Raw genomic sequence first — 20,760 nt, forward strand, 5'->3', positions numbered from 1 at the left:
CTTCATGAAGTTGGCTTGAGAGCCAGAAGACCAGCTGTGAGGTTGTCTCTTTCCAGAGCACACAAACTGGCAAGTCTGCAATGGGCCATAAAACACAGCAGGTGGACAATGAATCAGTGGTGTACAGTGCTCTTCACAGATGAGTCTCGGTTCTGCGTGAACTTCCTAGACAGGCGTAGGAGGGTCCGGTCACGTACAGGGGTGTTCTTCATGTGTAAATAATTTTTCAAGAGTAAACCAATAAACAACTAATTGATTCGATCAATTTGCCACAAAATGTTGTACAGCATTACAGTATTGGCAGATCATCAGTCATGGTTTGGGGAGGCATCACCGTGGGTGGATGGACTGTGCTTGTCATCACTGAAAATGGCAGCCCGACAGGCCAAAGGTATAGGGATGAACTCCTGTGACCAGTTGTGCTACTGTATGCTTGTGCAATGTGGCCAGTTTTCGTGCTTATGGATGACAACGCTGGCCCACATTAAGCAAGGCTGGTGCATCTTCAGGATGGCGTGGCCAGACCGGTAACCTGACTCCATGAAACACTTTTGGGAGCAGCTACAGTCATAAGTGCAAGCATGCCAGGTCCCTCCAGAAACCCGTGTGTAGTTTCAAAAAGCTTTGCTAGAGTAATGGCAAGCCATCCCTCAACAGAATATCAAAAACCTCATCTCAAGCCTGCACAAGCGATGTGAGGCTGTGATCAGTGTCATAGGTGGTAACACTGACTACTGACGGGTTGTTTTTTTTGTTCATGACTTGTTTGTCGCATTTGTTAAACCATGCAATTCATGTCCGTTTTACAATATGAACAGTGCAAGAGCTTCTTGTTTTGTTGAAATGAAAAAGCTTATTTTTTTTCTGTTTTGGGTCCTGCTTCAAGCCCTGACACTTCACACAAAGTGACTACAGTACAGTATCCAGCGCATCACCATTATGGTGCTGGCTCCTTGAAGCACTCCAAAGGCACTACACTGCTGCCCTTAGATCACTTTTTACAACTGATGAATTGAAGCTCACTATATCATTTTTTTTCGTCATATAATGTGCCACTTTTTGAGCTACTGCATGTCATCTATATGTATTACTATATGAATTTCCTCCCACTCTTTGAATTCCCACTCACATGTTCCAGCAGCATCTAGCAGTGGAGTCTCGATAGAAAGCTTGTGATAGTGTTAATCAGCAGAGATAGATAGAAGCCAACAACTGAGTATGTGTTATGTGCAGTCTGAACACCAGATGAGTCATCGACAGGCCAACAGTTCACTTTATTCTCAGGGGTGTTACAACACCACCACACATTGACTAGTGTAGGCTTTTGTTACTGCATGATGATTGAAATTGTGCAAATGGCCTTAAGCTTTTACCTAAATAAATTGCAAAAAGATTGTTTTCTAAAACATCATGGACGGAATGGTCCTGGGAGCGCTTCATCCGTAGGACAGTTAAAAGCATTAAAATTATTCAAAGCGCTAAACACGAGTAGAATCAGCACTATTTTGCTCACTCGATGGCTTTTTATGAATGGGTGGTGAGAATTTGAGATTGCTGTGATAAAATCTGCAACGGTTGTGATGTAATTCTAAAATAGACTGTAGTCTGATGTGCTACATGTTAACTGTTACAGTACTGTTTTTAGTTTCGATTCGCTGTTAGTGGTAGCCGCGCTGCACTTGGTTTAAGCCGCTTTAATTTGCATTTGGGAATGCAACATTCATCATTAGAAACATTTATAATATAATAACTATAAATTATAATTTCACGGTTTGGTTTGTTTCACGGTTTTAGAGTTACTGTTTTGGTGTGGTTCGGTATGTGCGGTTTATGGAAAAACTATACTTTGAAGAAGAAGAATATTCTATCTATCTACAAGCAACACCAAAAATAAATACAATAGAGTAAATATACAAATAAAATAAACAGTAATTTTTTTTATTTTTTTTTTTGGGAGGTCTAGCATTAGTTTTTAGATACAGAAACTGAATAAAGTAATCAAATTTAAAACAGCATTGCATATTGGACTGTATAAAGATTGTTTTTTGTTAAAGTTGCAAAAGCTTTTCAATGAAGAGCAGTGAGTGATTTCTTTTGTTGTTCCTTTTCGATTATTATAAAAAGTGTCACTTTAAGAGAATGCACTGATACAATAGGACTACACTCAGCCGGCTATGTCTGGTGAAGGATACTTACCAAGACAGGCATTTTGACATAATTTTTGTCTGAATTTGTCCATTTAAACACAATACTTCAGAGAGAGCTTAATATCTGCGCACTTTCTGAGGTGTGGGGTTTTGCACGCTTCAGATGAGATCATTCACTGAAAAATAACACCGATCGCCTGACGGAGAGTGAAACTCTGAAGCACCCGAGCAGCAACCTCCCGCGCTCTCTAGTGAAGCCAATAAGGAAGTGACTAAAACTGCAATTCATCGACTGGCCGCTTGAGGCTGGCTGCAAAAGAGAATCAATCCCATAGACTCCCATGTTAAAATGCCCAACTTTACAGCAGAAAAAAAACATGTTTTCAGCCTGGTGCAAAAAATGATTTTGGTCCATATAGTAATTTTGCCCTTCATGACAACTGTGAGGGGGGTGAATTTTTTTATAACTCATCCGTTTAAATTCTATTAAGCCTTAAAGTTCTGCATAATTAAGGGCACGGCCACTTGCATGACAGGTGAATTGCCACTGCTGTCACAGCCGTCGCGCTAGTTGGGCGTGGCTTCAGCAACCAGCTCCCGCCCTTTTGCCAATTTTCGATTATCTGGGAGAGTCGCGCGGTGAAGCGCTGCAAAAGATGGTGACGGCTCGCTCTGCACACTTTAGGCTTCAAAAACTCTCTTCAGGAGTCTACGGGTGACGTCACGGACACTATGTCCATGTTTTTATACAGTCTATGGAAGCACCACTCAGTCAGAGTGTTTGCGAGTGAAAATAAATATATCTGTGCTAAACTTATACTTAGCCTCCAACTCACACACTGGCGAGTAAAATCTGAGAATATATTAGCCATTGGCTAATATTATATATAATTTAGTCGCCGGAATGAAGATTTACTCACATATGCGAGTGATTTACTCTCATTGTAGAGGGTTGGTAATGACTCTACATAACAACAAAATGCGCTTTTGTAAAATAAGGAAAGCAAACTGGATGCTTTTTCTGCTGTCTGGGTCTGTGAACTTGAGCGCTAAACTCGGTGTGTATCTTTGCCTTAGACACCTTAAAAATGTATCTATACAGAGTGAAATGTCTACTTTCAAATGAACCAATTCAAATGTAAAACAGATATACTCAGATTATGTAGTCTGTGTGAAACATGCTTACATGTGCGTCACTACTGTGTAGATGACGAGTCCGTGTCACCGACTTCTCTTAACCCAAAACGAAGAAAGCACTTGTTTATCAGTGAATTATTAAAATGTTAATGCAGCCCTATCATAGCTTCTGCGGTGCACTGTGGCAAGCTTTGAGTGCGCTTGATCGTTTATTAGGCTTTGTAGGCAATTAAAGGCTCATTATAATGATTTAAATGGTTTATTAATAAACATAATTAGTCAATTAATGCTTAAAATGAATGACTACTAATCGACCAAAAAAAACCTTAGTGGAGAGAAGCCCTAATTACAATGTAATATATATTTTATTGTGCTAAGATGTTTGTAATAATAATTGTTGGGGGGCGTGGCTTGTGGGCATGGTCAGATTTTCCTCCTTTGCCTCTAGCTGATCACATGCCTAAATTTTTCAATCTCACAAATTAAAAAAAATCTTTTATGTACCGAAGGTTTTTATTTTCTTTATTTTTCCAGAGAGATGTTTAGTCAGCTGAACAGTCAGTATTTTTGACATTACAATCCCCTTAATGCACTGTATTTCAGTCAGTCATAGTCACATTCATTCCTGTGGAAAATTAATATTGGCGCTACCATGACTGAGGTCTGGAACACTTGTTAGCAACCAATTCTTCATGTGTAAATAATTTTTCAAGAGTAAACAAATAAATAACCGATTGATTCGATCATCATTTTTATGATGCTTTAGAATAAAATGTGAAAATATTTAGCTTGCTTGAACAACAGACCATATTTTGGTATTTTAACCAAAACTTACTTTTTGGGACAATGCAACAGAAAGTGCTAAAAATGCTAACTTGTTAGGATTTTGGTCTACTTCTAAATGCTAAACTTGGGAATCAGCCACCTTACTTAAAATATCTGACACTGCAGTTTTGATAATGCTGGTTTCTTGGCATAATTCATGTGTGATTGCAAGCAATCAAAGTGACTTGCGGCTTTATTTACATATTCAGCCATTTTCATCTAGTGGCTGGAGGAATAAGTTGCTTTCCTCCTCAATCAGCAGAGGTCATAATTTTATAGTCATCATTTCATTAAAACCACACACTTAACCACTAAAAAGAGAATGTTATGTCTATTGAAGTTAATATTCCTGTTTTTTTTTTTTCTTTTAAAGTAGAGGGTCTGCCTCAGGTCTTCTATTTTGGGCCCTGTGGGAAATACAATGCCATGGTCCTGGAGCTGCTCGGCCCTAGTCTTGAGGATCTCTTTGACCTGTGTGACAGAACATTCTCCCTCAAGACGGTCCTGATGATTGCCATTCAGCTGGTGAGTGCACAGGCCCTCTGAAAAGCTGCTGTAGTGTAAGAGCAGTGTGGCACCTGGGTGTTTAGTTGGACTGATGCTTTGCAATGTAAATGTGTAATGTGAGCCCATGTGTTCAATTTCCCCAGATATCCCGCATGGAGTATGTCCATTCTAAAAACCTCATCTACAGAGACGTGAAGCCAGAGAACTTCCTCATCGGTCGACAAGGAAACAAGAAGGAGCACATCATTCACATCATAGACTTTGGCCTTGCGAAAGAATACATTGACCCAGAAACCAAAAAACACATTCCTTACCGGGAGCACAAGAGCCTTACCGGCACAGCTCGATACATGTCTATTAATACACACTTAGGGAAAGGTAAGTGTAAAATATCCCCATAGTCTAATCCAAAAATGGACTAAACATTAAATTTAGCATGTCACTATCCCAAATGCTTTATGTGGTTTCTTGATTGGTTGTTTGGGAATCATGAACCAGTTCTCTTAAAGAACATTATACATGTTGCATTGAATTTATAGCACCTCAGTCATGATTGTGACGTCTAAACTGAATGTGGTGCCAGAGGAAAAATGGTTGGCCCAAGATTATACTGAATCAGTCGAATTGGATACTGAATTATCAACTTACTCACTGAATCGCATGTTATGCCATGTATAACTCAAAATAAAAAAGCAAGAACACTTACTGTTATGTTGTTAATGACTAAAGGTGATGATACATGGGGAAACATTTTTTGAGCAATGGTTTTTTCCAGTCATCCACTGATACTTGTTTGATACATGAGAACAAACCTCATTTGTCAAGCACAGTTCAAAATTTTTGTTGCAAGGACTTTAAGTGGATGGATGAAAATGGTTGATCAGTAGATAAATTGAATGCTTATGGTTTTGAAATAAGACATGGAAATTTATTTAGTTTTGATTTAGAGATTTTGTGATTGTTTATTTATTTATTTTTGATCATATGGTCGATGATCAATATATGAGTAGTTAAAATCAAAACCAGATTAGTTAAATTCCGCATGATTCCCATCTCTACTGTCCAGCCAACTTCATGTTATTGTGTACATGATGTTACCGTTTTATTTACTCCTTTTTTGCAGAGCAAAGTCGGAGAGATGACCTTGAGGCCTTGGGTCACATGTTCATGTATTTCCTCCGGGGAAGTCTCCCATGGCAGGGACTAAAAGTATGTTGAACTAGCATGTTAAAGCCATTAAAACTGTGACTAATTTAGTTCGTGAAAATCAGACGGTGTTGTTGTTTTGTGCTTTGCAGGCTGACACACTAAAGGAACGCTACCAGAAGATTGGGGACACAAAGCGAAACACTCCCATTGAGGTTCTCTGTGAGAACTTTCCTGGTGAGACCCCCATCATGTGCTGCATTTGTATCAGCTAATCTTAAAGTCAACATAAAATCAGAACTGACCCAGTTTACTTTATTAATACACATTCCTAGTTGTTTTGCAGGATTCAGAAGTGCACATTATTCCAAAGAAAATATAATGTTTCTTTGTAATAGGGTTGCGCAAGACTAGTCGATTAAACAATACTGCTGCTGCTTCAAATTACGATCATGTTAATGATAATTAAAAAAAACAAACCACATTGCTTATATCTTGAGTGGAAAACCAATTCATTTCATATTGCATCAGAGCTGGGTGTGTTTGTTTTCTCGGTTTAACTCGTGACAAGATGAGATCGTTGAGATAGTAATTTGATGTAGAAGAAAACAGGAAAGTTTGCTGCAGTCTGTGTCAAACTGGCATACAACAGTTAAGCTTGCTTATAAGCTTGTTATGAGGAAAAATATGGTATTACATTTTATATTGGTTTAAAGGGGAATAAAATTAAAAATGAAACCTACTTCAATAACTCTATAGACCAAATACAGTGAAAAAAAAAAAAATATATATATATATCAAAAGAAAAGAAAGAAACTTACTTGACAGCAGCAGGTTCTATATCAATGTCTTAATGAACAGATTACCCTTAAACTGTGTTTAGTTGCTGGCACACGCCAAACTTCTGTCAGGTACGTGGGCTTTATAATTAGGCTAGCTTTCAATTTTGTTACGGAAAAGGATGTGCATGACCAGCGTTGCACTTGCTGCTTTCTGAAAAGTTTCTAATTGAATTTTCTTCTTGTTAGATTGTGTTTTATTTACGTCTACACCTAGATAGGCTTAAACTTAACATTTACAATAATGAAATACTAATAAATGTTGTACAGTATTGGGATTTGCAAGACTGATTTCTACTTGAGTTACTCGACTACTCGTGGTTCACACTATTGTAAATGAAAACACATTTACAAAACACATTAAATAGTTTTTTTAATCAATAAATGCTTATTAATGTATAGCCTTATGCAACAATTACATATGTAAATTAATTATGACATCACATATTTACACTTTTATGTAACAGCCTGTAATTGTATCTGTAACAATCACAACAGTTTTCGTATCATTCGGATACAACGTCGTACAGTTACTTGACAAGACTGTTATGACTTTTTAGCTTTTTTTTCATAGTTATCACTGAACAAGTATGTCGTGTTAAACTAAAATAATATTTATCATGCAAGCAGAGAGATGTCATGACAATCGTTTAGTGATCACTTGAACACGACTGAATCAATTCAATGCACACATTTTCATTACGCAAGTCTATAATGTTTAGTTAATTTCACTGAACAAATTTGTGTGTGCTACGCAAACCAGCAAAAGATAAAGATGCAAACATGTAGGACAAGTAGAAAATGTATCTGTATCTGACCATAAGCTCACTCTTGAGAGAGAACTGGTTTGGTTTTTGAGAGACTGAGACGCACAGTGCAGCTATTTGATTGTTGAGCATGCTGTGCTTATTCCTTTCATTTTTATCATATCGTAGCTTAAGCTTTAAATCATTTTAAAAATAAAATTAATAATAAAATGTAAATTTTAGCATTGCATTTTTAAGTGTGCTATAAAATAATTGTATTTTTTTAATACTAATTTTTTATTTTAGAATGTAGTATTATCATACTTTATAGTTTTATTTATTTTATTTTAAGAATAAACTAAGTGCAATAATACTAATTTTTTTTTTTTTATATATATATTTAATGGCTCGCACTATGTGCAGTGTGAGCACCAAACCAAATCTCCAGGTTCTCTTATGACAACCAGAATGAAATGGAAAAAAAAAATGCACCCCTCAATATAACCTATTTATCAATGGCATTCAGTATCAGATTTGACTGTTTGAAACATAGATTAAGTAGGCTATTATAAAAATGCATAAACAATGTTTTTTGACTTCTTCTGTGGCTTTGTTAGACTTGTCAACAACAATATAATCAGTTGAGGCACACAACCCTATTTTGTTATCTTTTTTAAATACAACAACATATTGAGCTGGGCAGTATCATATCACATTGCAGAAGTAAAATGGGTTGTTGAAACGTTTTTGGATTATTGTCATTGTAACTTTATCCTCATTTGTGTTTTCAGAGGAGATGGCCACCTATCTACGCTATGTCCGGCGGTTGGATTTCTTTGAGAAGCCAGATTACGAATACTTGCGGACCTTGTTTACGGAGTTGTTTGAACGAAAGGGATATACCTTTGATTACTCGTATGACTGGGTTGGCAGACAGATTGTGAGTCAACGTTTCATCTTTACTGCCTAGAGAATAAAGTGGCACAGTTTATCCATCTCTGGAAGACAGCCTAATGTTGCCGTCTATATTTGCTCCGACACAGAGCTAGCTCACCTTGGAGCTGATGTTCTCTGTGTTTTGGTTTGTCTTTCTCAGCCCACACCGGTGGGGTCGGTCCACGTGGACTCAGGGGCATCAGCCATCACGCGTGAGAGCCACGCACACAGAGACAGACCCTCCCAGCACCAGCCCTTAAGGAATCAGGTAATCTTCCGCTGCTCATTAAGAAAGCTTAAGATTGGTGAACCTTGTCTTTATTACGGGAAAGGAAAGAGAAAATGTCCCATGTTCATGCTTCTGTCCACACACCCATTTATTAAAGGTAGATAATATTTCCCCTGAACCAAATGGGTGAATCTCACAAGACAAGTCTGGGTCATATTTCACCTCATGATCACAAGAAAGAGATGGACTTGTTGATGTAGAAGTCATTAAGATATTTTTTTTTTTTTTTTTTTTTTCTATGGAAATTAATTATTTTATTCAGCAAGTTCACATTAACTCAAATTAATTCAAAAATTACAGTAAGCATTTTTGCATTGTTTTCAAAAGATTGCCATTTAAAGTAGTAATTGATAAATTGCCATTTCAACAGTATCAACAGGTTTGAACAAAAATTTTAAGCAGCACAATTCTTTTTTACTAATAATAAATCAGCATATTTCAGAAGAATCATGGGACGTTGAAAACTTGAATAAAGTGTGCTTTAAAAAATCAGCTTTGCCACCACCAGCATGAATTGCATTTTAAAATATATTAAATTAGATAACAATTATTTTTCATTGTATATGAAAATTGCATATGTATATGATTAAAAAAAGTTTTTTGTTTTCATTGTCATGCAATGTTTAGTATTGAGTATTTATTAATAAATTCATGCATGCTTTATTTCCCCCTGGTAATGAGAATTTGGGGAAGGGAAAGGTCCTTGCTAGATCACAATACAAAACATGTAGAAATTATTATTTTTTGTATTTTAGTTTTGATTTAATTCTGGAGTTCAATTATGGCCTAGACATGTTTTCATGACATTGGTTGAAGAATTCTAAATCGAGCTGGTGGAGGTGGAGTTGATTTTAGAGGGTTTCTTCAGCACTACATGAAGCTTTAAACAAAATCATTAGACTCGCCCACTCAGCAACTGACTGCTGCAGCATGCACTGCTTTGGCACATCATGGCTCAGAGTGCATGCTGGGAATAGAAGTTCCTGAAACCATATATTTCCAAGTAATATGTCACTGGAGACTATTTTTATATTGATTAAAGATGATCAAAAAGAAAATTAGTTTTTGTTACATAACATTTTTAATTTTTTTCTTTTTTTTTCTTTTGCAAAGACAGGGTAATGGTGAGATAATGAAGCGATGACTACCTTAATTTCTGGCCAGTCACGTTCTTTAAGACAACCTGACATCATATGTCTATTTGAATTCAGGTGTATCCTTATGATTCTTGTGAGGGAAGAGGAGTGCAGATATATTTAGAAATCCTTGGCTGAAAGACACAAGGGCCCTGTAAACTGCCTCATCATCAATCTGGTGGAGGTTCTGCTGTTTAGTGAGTGTTTAGAGGGCATCACAAGACTAATTGGGGCACAACACCTCTTCCTAGGAATAGGAATATGCCTATTTGAAATCAAAACCTAGCCATGCGGTCTGCATTTACAAACATTTGTGAGGAAAAAGTGAATTCAAGTATAATATTGTGACAAGATACCACCTTTGCAATAAGTTAGATCATGAAATTTCATCATGTCACTGTCAACTGTAAGTGCTGTTATTAAACAGTGGAAGCATTCAGAAACAGCAGCAACTCGGCCACAAAGCAGAAGACCACATGTAAAGGCACAGAGCTTGGTTACAGAGTGCTGAGGTGCATTGTGCATAAAAGTCTCCAATGCTCTGGTGATTCTATGGCTGAAGAGTTCAAACCTCCACTGTCATTAATTACAACACAAAAACTGTTCCAGAGCTTCATGGAATGGGTCAAGCAGCCCATGGGTTCTGTATATTCTGAGTACATATGTACATTTTATGATGGATGGATGCACTTTTTTGGGCTTCAAAGACTTGACCACCATTCACTGCCAATATAAAGCTTGGAAGAGCCAGGACACTTTTTATTGTAACTGCGATTGTATTCATCTGAAAGATAGCAATATACACCTACTGTAGGATGGCTTCATGGGGTACTTTTAATTTTTGGTTAAACTATACCTAATTTTGAAATTATGCTGTTAGATATCCAGTGGGAACTCAGTGTTGGATGCCTGATTTGCTACATGTGTTGTCCAGTCCACTTGGCATTCAACAGATTTCAGAAAGTTTTCTCTTCAATTTCCTCTGTTTTAATGTCTCCTTGTGTTTATTTTGTGGTGTTTGCTTCTTGGTTTGATTGGACAACTAGTCCACAGTCACTAATGCCGTTTCCTGGCTTTGACTGGCTCTTGTTTTTTCTTGTTGATTTCCATTCCTGCATTGTGCTGCATGCCACCTGGCCTCACTCCGCCTGCTCTTGCTCACTCGCCACACCTCCCCCCTCCTGCGCCTCCTCCTGCACCTCCTCCATCCGCACAGACGGCCATCTCCGACCGCAGAGGAGCTTGGGAGGTGCAGCCCAACCGTCAGACAAACTCCTCCTACCTGACCTCACACCTGGCAGCGGACAGGCACGGAGGCTCAGTGCAGGTACTGCTTCACCCCTTGCTCAACTCCTCCTGTGTGCGCTCATGTCTACGGCCATCTGCAGCAGCGCGCCCCACCCGCTCTAGAACACTTCCTCTATGGGTTCCCCTGTTCGGCAGTTCTTGTTCTTATTAAAAAATGCTGCGTTTCATTCAAAGTATGAAAGTGTTTGAATGTGGGATATTCCAACCTTAATATTTCTGACTTCCATATAGCATTTCATGGTCCAAGTTGGAAGAACGTTGTCAAGTGGCATTCTATTGGAATTTTCCAAGCAGGAGGCTTGACATTTTCAGACATTTTCATAATCTATCACTTTTCTGAGTGTGAGGGTGTAAATTCTAACTTTCTGAATTGAATGAAACGCGGTATATGTCACGCAGAGGCTGAGGTTATTTGTAACCCTTGTTGTGGTAATTTGGTAAGGCTGTATTTAGGGCCTATTATCACCAGCTTTCTCACACTACAGTACACAAAGCACAATTCAGTGCATGTATTCGACTGAGATGGCGACACACATGCAGACTCACCACCTTGAAGAGCTTGCTTTACTTTTATCCAGTAGGTGTCTCCAACAGACGACTGAGAAATGCTGCTGACAGTCCTAGAGTTTATTTAGTTGTCCTCTGTATTGAACTGAGGGGAATTCTGTAATGTGTAAAGATATATTAGATAACAAACCAAATGGTATTACATTAAGTGTGACTTAAGAGTGAAAATCAGTTTTTGGGCTACTGCACGAAAGTGTTATGTAGTGAAGAGTAGTGAAAGTGTTTTTTTTTTTTTTTTTTTTGATTCTGTACATTAGTGGATCTGGTGAGACTCACTAAAAATAAAACAACTAAAATAATAGAACATTGGCTTTTAAAATAAAAGCATGAATATCAGTATGGCTGCCTTTTTTTATTATAAAATTTATATTTTTTTAATAAAAATTTCAATAATTTACATGCAATGAGAAAACACACAGCAATACAAGAAACAGCCCTGTAGATTTAAGATGTATTCTGTGAAAATCAGTTAACTTGAAATTGAAATTATTTTCAGTTGGTAAAAAAAAAAAAAAAGTTAAAGTTGCATTTAACCAGGAATATTTTGACCTTTCATAAGCATGTATTGTAGTAAATGATTTTCCTCAGTTACTGTCTTCCAGTAGTTACTTGCATGGAGCTTCTGTAGAACGATTGACTGAACTCTCTAATTAAAATATCATTGTTACACTGAGGCCAGCCAATAATTAGATTTTACTTTACTTCATTCTTTTCTGCCACAGGTGGTGAGCTCAACTAATGGTGAACTGAATGCAGAAGACCCGCTGACGGCCCACTCAAACGCACCAATCACAGCGCAGGCAGAAGTGGAGGTGGTGGATGAGGCCAAGTATGTGCACATGGCTTCTCACAGGTTTCTGTTGTCTGGGCCTTGTGTCTAACTGACACAAGCTGTCCTGTAGCACTCTGGGTCTTTATCTACCTCTCTTGTCCATTCCCATCTGCTCCCCTGTAGTGCTCTGTGTACCCAAATGGAACATTATCCATTTCGTATGTGCACTTTTGTTAATTTTGTTAATTTAACACCTGTTAGTTTTTATGCTGTACTTCTGATCAAATAAATACAGTCTCGGTGAGAAACATAAAAGATCTTTAAAATTCCAAACTTTTGACTGGTAGTTTATATTTTGAAAAAGACAACTGTTACTCTGTAGTTTCCTATTCATCTAAAGCACCTGATGTGCATTTGAGTTTGTCATATAAAACGTCCTGTCTGACATCATTTTAAACACTCATTCTTGTAGTTCTTTGATATCTTAAAAAGCCCTCTGTCTTTGATTTACTGATGCACATTCTTGAAAGTGGCAGACAGCAGCTGTTTTGATCAGTTAACAGTATTAATGCGACCCAGAGGTCTCTTTCTCTGATCTCTTTCTTCTTTGCATTTCCTTGTTTCTTGAATATAGCAACCTGTTGATTGTTTTATCAGTGTTACGTATCCTTATTTAAAGATTCAGTCTGTAATGTTAGATCACTGCCACTTGAGCTTTAGTAGCAGCTTCTATTTTACATAACATTGCATCAAATGAGAAAAAGGAGAATCGTCATCAGGGCCTCACACTATTAGTGTTTGGCATCTGTTTTATGCCCCATATTTAGCTCATGACTGTGTCTTCCACCTACATGGATTGTTTTGCTTTGCATAGATGTAGAGGAGCAAATGAGACAGTATGAATTTTGACTTATTTTCATTTATTGAATGCTTTTTGAATTCGTTGCATCTTACAGTAAATGTCTGTCATGAGCACAGGTACAAACATTATTATTCCATTTTCTAAGAAAGTGCACAAGCATTAAAATATGTTTACTTTTGCAGTGAGATGCATTCAGTTGGTTATATAGTGAAAACACAAATATGGTGTTTAAAAACATGTCTCTAAACCCAGTCAGCTTCAAAATATTAAATGTTATTGGAGTTGAATAACCAAGAGTGTAAGAACACTTTTATATCTGATTTCTATGTCTGATGTAAATATGCTTTCATTTTTGTGTGACAGTTAAATCATAAATGTGTTATAAACATAGCTTTGGTTTATAATTCTGATTGAAGGATCTGCATTTTAAGCTGTGAAACTTAAATTTCTCTCTATTACATGAGGTTGCTTTTTGACAACTTTTGAACAACCTAATGAAATAGTCTGTGCCTACAGTGATTTTTTTTTTTTTTTTTAATACCATGATTGATGGACTTTCAGGTACTTGGCTTAATTTTTTACAACAAAGTCTTCCCAGGTGTTTTATAGTGGCAGAGACCCATTGTTCAAGCTGAAGCATGTTTATGTTTTATTATATTCACTATTAGAGCGGTGGGCTGGTGAGCTGAGGACGACACTACATTTCTCCAAACCCTTTCAGTTCCTTCTTCTCTACCATTTTTCTCCAATTCTTTTTTTTCTGTTGCCCATCTGTTTTAGAATTCTCTAAAAAGGGATATATAAAATACCTATTATGATATTACTTAATGAAAGGTGAACATCAATTGAGCAGATGTTTTCGATCACACGATCCGCTGAGTCTGTCGCTCTCTCTTTCTTTCTGTTTGTGTCTTCCTGTTGGTCTTTTGTCGCCGACATTAGGTTTGTCTCCTCATCTCACCTCTGTGTAATAATCTCTGTCTTTTCTCTTTTCACATTCTTCTGTAGCTGCGTGAAAATGCTCAACCTGTGGTGAGTCCCTCTCTCCAGTCCACATCAAACCCAAGAGGAGTGGACCAGCCTAGACTGTGGCCATATAGATCACGCTTACACCCAGATCTACTAACATAGATGTAGACTGATGTAGCTGTTCATGGTCTGAGAGTTTGAGACAGAAAGAGGGAGGTCTGTTTGCTCAAAGTCTAATTTAAGAGGCTGAAATGCCCTTAAGTTTCAAATTAAAGTTGAATTAAAAGTTGATTGGAGGTACACTGAGAAGTCTTTAATAGTCCAACTTAAGTTTATTTACAGAAACCAAATGGAATGAGGATGTAGAGGTTAAATGTACATTCACAGTTCCTTGAACAGAAGTATGCAGACTCTTAACAAAGTCTTTTATACCACAACATTAGTAACATTATTAGCATTTAAGATTATTCTGCTTATTAAATTAAATATATATATATTTTTTATATGGTCTGTAATATTGTTAGAAGGTCATGATCTCCCAGGCAAACCAAGTATGACTAGTGCTTACATTGCTTTTTAATAAACTCCTAACCCTATGCATTAAATTGAGGAACGCATTTCTCGCTCTTTGGCCATCATTAAAGAGTTAGTTCACCCAAAAGTGAAAATTCTGTCATTAATTACTCACTCTCATGTCATTCAAAACCCGTAAAACCTCTGTTCATCTTCAGAACGCAAATTAAGATATTTTTGATGCATTCCGTGAGCTCTCTGACCCACCCATGGAAGCTACGAGAATACTTTTTGTCCTCAAAAGAAAGAAAATAACGACTTTTTTCAAATAACAAATCGTCTACTCTGCGTCACCTTAGTGCCATTTTGAAGAGTATCCATTGAAAGTAAACAGTGTATGCTGTTTTCTGTCAGTTGCGTCATGTGGATATATTGTTTTTGTTCAGATCATAGTGTAAATGGCATAAACGGCGTGTCTGCATGACACATCTAAAACATAAAAGCATACGCTGTTTACATTAAATGGATACTCTCCATTTGTGAGAAGACAAACTGTTGAATAAAGTCTTTTTTTTTTCTTCTTTTTTTTACACAGTATTTCTTACAGCTTCATAAAATTACGGTTGAACCCCTGACGTCACATGGATAATTTTACCGATCTCCTTGCTATGTTTCTGAGCCTTGATTGTGTAAGGGGCCGTTCACATATAGTGTCTTTTGCGCGCAAGTTCGTTATTTCCAATGTAGTCGCGGAATGCGCGCTCATAATGGAATCGCGTTTTTTCCAGGCGCATCCGCACCGCATCGAGTTAAAAACATCTCAACTTTTCAGAATGCCGCAAGTGCACCGCGGGTCATGTAACAAGAACCAACCTTTCCCATAACAAGCTGAAAGCTGACTATATATGGATTGCCATTTTGAAATAAATTTAATGACAGAGCTACTGCAAGAGATTTTTAGTGCTGCAAATCCATTTTCCCTTTGCTGAAATTTCCGCATCTTCATGGAGAGAGCGGGTCATGGTTGCTTAGCAACAGACAGATGCCTCAGTAGCGCTTCTGCCCGAGTGCTTTGGAAAGAAGGAGAAAGCGGCGCGCCTAGCGTTTTCCACGCGTTTTTAGGCGCGATATGTGAACGGCCCCTGAGGATTGCTGTCTATGGGAGGGGTCAGAGAGCTCTCGGAATGCTTCAAAAATATCTTGATCTGTTTTCCGAAGATGAACGAAGGACTTATGGGTTTGGAACAACACAAGGGTGAGTAATTAATGACAGAATCTTCATTTTGGGGTGAACTAACCCTTTAATTGTTCATGACGTAGTACAGAGAATGTCATTTCAATGTAGTATGTAGCAAAAAGGCAGACTTGGATAAGGATCTGCATGTTTTTGCAGGACGCTGTATATTCAGTATGACTTTTCATTAACAACCGCAGAGAACCTAAACGATACAGCCAGTGATTGCCTGTAATTTACTGGCTGTTAAGCAGCATCCATTAGGAACATGTTTAGTGAAGTCTATCACTTTTCAATGTGTCAGTCTGGAGCTGTTCTCTTCCACTGCATGTGCCTTGTTTTTCCCTGACCCATTCTGTCGTGTTGTTGCTGTTTAACATTCCGTTGTTGATGCTTTTAACGAAACTTAAATGTTTTTAAGTTTCCTTTTTATTAACTTTGACCAGTTATTGTCTTTTTATATGTAGCATTTAGGTTGGTACGAATACACTAATGCATTATCGACAGCGCAGACAATATGTAGCTTAACCCACAAACCTGCTTTAAGATTTACAATGGCAGCTACATACTGACGGCGCATGTGTAGCTAGAGGCCAGATGCTTCATTATTAGGTTGGAATAACAAGCTAATTGCCTGCCATCACTAACATTAACCTGTGTTCATCCTCAGGTGCTGCTGTTTCTTCAAGAGGAAGAGGAAGAAGAACACTCAACGGCACAAATGAACCTCTGGCCTCTCCGCACAGTCCATTCCTTTGGTTGTTTTTAGAGCGTTCAAATAAAGAAATTTTACAAGACGACAACAGCGAGCCCTCCAAATGAGTTGGGGAGCGATGTATGAAAACGAAGAGGCATGCACACGTCGTCTCTGTGGGGATTGTCTTTGTTTGGTTTCATTTGTTTTCTTCCACATCTTAATTTAGGCAGCGACGGGCCTCATCCTCAGACTGTCTCTAGGATCTCAAAGCGCTGGAACAGCACCGCACTTCCTTTGCTGTTTTGCTTCTTTTTTCGTTCCCCTCGTCTTAAGCGGTGGATGTGCCGGGGAGGAAGTCTCTGAATGTGCCCTCTCGTCCTCTTCCTCCGCGACAGGCACAGTTTAGCCCTTTGTATGACATAGAGGGAGTAAGAGAGACAAAGTCGCCCATGCTGGAGCTCGAACCTCAGACTTTTTCCTCCCCCGAGCACTTCCCGGCCCACTTCCACTCCACACGAGACGAGACTGTGTTTTTTTTTTTTTTTTTTCACACTTAACCCTTTTGAAATGTTTGTTTGTGTATTTGTTGGCTGATTGTTGGTTCTCATGCTGCCAGAAAGTGGTCGAAGCCTTAGAATATGACTAGCAGATTTCTTCGTCGTATCTATCGGAATGATTTAACGTACATGGGCAAAGCGCAAAACAAATAACTGTCGTAATGATGCTAGCTGGCCTTTACACGTGAACTTTGTGAAAGTGTGACATAAGCAGCTGTTTCCAGTGGTAACGATGGGTGTTACTCCGTTCCACTGACTAGTATTTAAGCTGCTTGTTCTAAAGCACTCCTCCCACTTCAACCCACCAGCCAGTCATGCTGCTTTCTCCTCTTACGATATCGTACCGCTTTGACGTACAGCTGGCTGCTTTTCTATTGGCTGAGGTGGCCAGTAAGACTTTCCTTCTGTGCTTTTGTATCTTTCTGTCCATATAGTCACTTATTATTCCCACGACCAGTTCCTAATAGATGTTGTTTTTTATGCCTGAAAACTGCTAATTCTTCAGGATGAGAATAATGTTTCATGTGCCAGAGTGGTTTGGAAAACACCTCAACTTGTTCATATTAAGCAAAAGATGCCACAAATAATGTAATAATGGTCGTTTGGCAGGCATTTCTGTGTTTTAGTAGTTGTCTTGTGATGGAACCTCGGAGGACGCAGACTGACGGTAGTGACTGCCACTGCGAAACATCTCAATTTAATGCCTTAACATTACTCGGCAGATGCCACCTGCAGTAGGACATTATTAAACTCCTCCCTTGCCTTCACACTGACCTGATACATGTCTCATTCCCTTTAGGAACCTCGCTCGACATGTTAGAATCAACAAAATCGAACACAAATTGGATTGTGGCAGAAAACGTCGGAAAACCCATTGAAACGGCCTGTTCGTAAACGCTATAATATATATATGCGTATTCTGAGATGGGGCAGCCCTTGACCTCTTGCATGGATGAGGCAGTCCTTAAGACAGGAATTATGTAAAATGGGCTTATATGCGAAACAATTACTGTAGTTACGTTGTCGTCGTTTTTTTGTTTCTACTTCAGAGAATTGCTAATTTCAAGTCGTGATGTTGCCTTGTTCATTTTTTGCTTTCGCCGTTCACTTATTCACAGCATTAAATCCATGATTTTATTTTGTGATCTTTCTAATGTATAGCAAATGTGAATAAATGTAAGATAAATTATATGAACTATTATTTTATTTGATTTTGATCACCGTACAAAAGTTGAGAGAGAAGCCATAGGAGCGTGTGACTGCACTAAAGTTGTCTTAGGCCCTTGGTTTACTTCAGCCTTTGCGTTGCTGTATGCTACTGACCTCTGAACTTGTCTTTCATAAGTAACGGAGGTAAATGAAGCTGTTTGAAGAATCTTTCATGCCCATTGTGTATTTTGGAAATACCCCCTGAGGGCCTACAGATGGCATGCTTTGAATGTTCCTACAAAAGCAGTGGATAAATGAGCGTGTTGGACCAAATTGATATGGCAAATGGGCACAGATTCTTTATTAGCATGTTTTCACCTCTTAACTCATCAGTTTAGTAATCCAGCCGTCTGTTTCCACTCGTATATATATGTAAATAGTAACTTGGTGAGCTCTCACTGACCCATTCCTTTTTGGATTCACCTTGTGGAACAATTTCCACCGTGTAGGGATGAAAGTTTCGTTCAGATCTCGGGTTGGCGGTTATAGAGGAGTCAACCAACCGTTTTCGCAAATGCGCAGAAAAACTTTCCATGTATTTCTGATGTGACGGTTATTTAATAGATATTCCTTATGCTTGTCCACTGTGATGCAAGTCACTTTGGGTCTAAATTATTCTTTGAAAAGTACTTGAATAATACTCTTGAAAAAAAATGTCGCGCATTTTATTTAACGTTCTTCTATTAACGATATGTATTACGTGCCTCGCTAGTTGGAAGACAATTTAGTATTTCTGGATGTGCACTGCTTGCTATTTCCAGGTGCGTCTGGCTCTAAGGAGTGTGATTTTGCAGGATTTAACCCCTTAATTCTTGTTGAGGCTCTTCCAAAGTCAAAGTGGGAGGCATTGGCTTGTTACGGAGCCATCAGGAATAGATTTTTTTGGATACAAGAGGAATGTGAAAGCGTTTAGCTTTGGATTCGTGGATGAGGAAGCTAGTCCTACATGCAGATGTAAGATGTACTTTGGGATTATGAGTGGATGGTGATCAAGGCACCATCTGCTGGATAAAAATGACTCATCCATGTGAAACACTACACTGAAATCACACTCTTAATATGCTATTTGAAGTAGTTTGATGAGGGATGGCTAGACTTTATTCCTTATTACTGGAATTATGGAAAATGCGATCATAATGACTACTGGCTCTCGTCAACTGCAAGGTGATGACTATTTCAAACCATTTTTCATCTTTAGTTGATGCTTTTTTTTAAGATTGTACCATGTTTTTGTACTTTTTTTTGTGTAGGGTTTGTTTTAATAAAGAGTCCATTTGAGGTTTAAACATACAATAATTCCACAAAAGCGATCGATTCCCCAAAAGTCTGGGTCCTTTGGTTAGGTTTTTGTGTACCATTCCGTTTCCTTTGAATTGCCTTTGCTTTTGTATCATGGTTCTGGTCACTTTACTGTGCTGCAGATTTACATACAGAGAGGTAAATAGAGTAATTATCCTAAAGTTGAAGTTAGTGACGTTAATGCAGATTTGATGTGCATGGCTTTTGATCCCGAAAGCAAAGGAAACTACTTGTAAATGGGGCACTGAAGAACATTGTGGGCATGAAGTTGATACACTGTTATTCTGTGGCTGCGTGATGCCTTAAACATGCTACTGCAAGCCTGACCCCTCTGTACGCTCCAGTTCAGCAGGTAAATGTCCACTGCGTACTATTTTGCCGCTGTATACTGTATTGCCCTTCCATTGTGTCTGCTCCAGTCATAGGTTTTTTTTTTCTCTCTCTCTCTGAAAAATGTAATCATTCCTGTCTCAAGGTTTAAGTTAATGTGGGAACTTTTTATCGTTATTTTTAATTAACCGTCTGATCTGGTTAACTGCTCATTTTTAATGACCTCGGAATGATTATATTACAGGAGTCTGGTAGGAAAGCACTGCAATATTTGAATTCTCTTTTTCACTTTCTTTTTCTAGTGTTTATTTCAGTAAGGATTTTTCTGTACTTTGAACATATTAAAAACTGAATTGTACAGTACTGCAAGAGCCATTCTCTTGTTCTGGTCATACTTACAAAGATACTTTAAATTTCATTGTATTATGAATTTATTGTGTTGAAATATGAATGTTGCTTAAATGTATTTCAATGATTTTACTTTGTCAAGGGCTTCAACTGTGATGGACCCGTTTTGTTTTCTCCTCTCTCTCTCTAAATATATTTTGTTTAAGTTGCAGAAAGATTAAGGCCTTAATCTTAATCTTATTTAAAATGCCTATTTTCCTGAGGAGTCATATAAAATTCCATACATAACTTTTCAAATTCAATTTTTATTCCCTCCACTGTTAAAGGGAAACTCAAGTTTGCACCCTTTTTTATGTAAAATAAAAGAAAATGTCTCTTAACCATTGA

General features: G+C 38.0%; 1 protein-coding gene across 8 annotated transcripts in view; it reads left to right on the plus strand.

The window, feature by feature from the left end:
• csnk1g1 (casein kinase 1, gamma 1) overlaps positions 1–20,760 on the plus strand; it is a 59,411-nt gene extending 38,651 nt beyond the window's left edge. The window contains exons 5-14 of one of the 8 annotated variants that reach the window (XM_026268504.1): positions 4,483–4,634; positions 4,760–4,994; positions 5,740–5,825; positions 5,915–5,999; positions 8,139–8,287; positions 8,444–8,551; positions 10,925–11,035; positions 12,306–12,412; positions 14,226–14,249; positions 16,604–20,760. In XM_026268504.1, the coding sequence (XP_026124289.1) occupies positions 4,483–4,634; positions 4,760–4,994; positions 5,740–5,825; positions 5,915–5,999; positions 8,139–8,287; positions 8,444–8,551; positions 10,925–11,035; positions 12,306–12,412; positions 14,226–14,249; positions 16,604–16,658 (1,112 nt within the window). In that variant the 3' untranslated portion in view covers positions 16,659–20,760. The remainder of the gene's footprint in view (positions 1–4,482; positions 4,635–4,759; positions 4,995–5,739; positions 5,826–5,914; positions 6,000–8,138; positions 8,288–8,443; positions 8,552–10,924; positions 11,036–12,305; positions 12,413–14,225; positions 14,250–16,603) is intronic. The other 7 variants (XM_026268505.1, XM_026268507.1, XM_026268509.1 and 4 more) reach the window with 7 other exon arrangements.

This window comes from Carassius auratus, chromosome 7 (genome assembly GCF_003368295.1).
Source record: "Carassius auratus strain Wakin chromosome 7, ASM336829v1, whole genome shotgun sequence".
Classification (NCBI taxonomy): domain Eukaryota; kingdom Metazoa; phylum Chordata; class Actinopteri; order Cypriniformes; family Cyprinidae; genus Carassius; species Carassius auratus.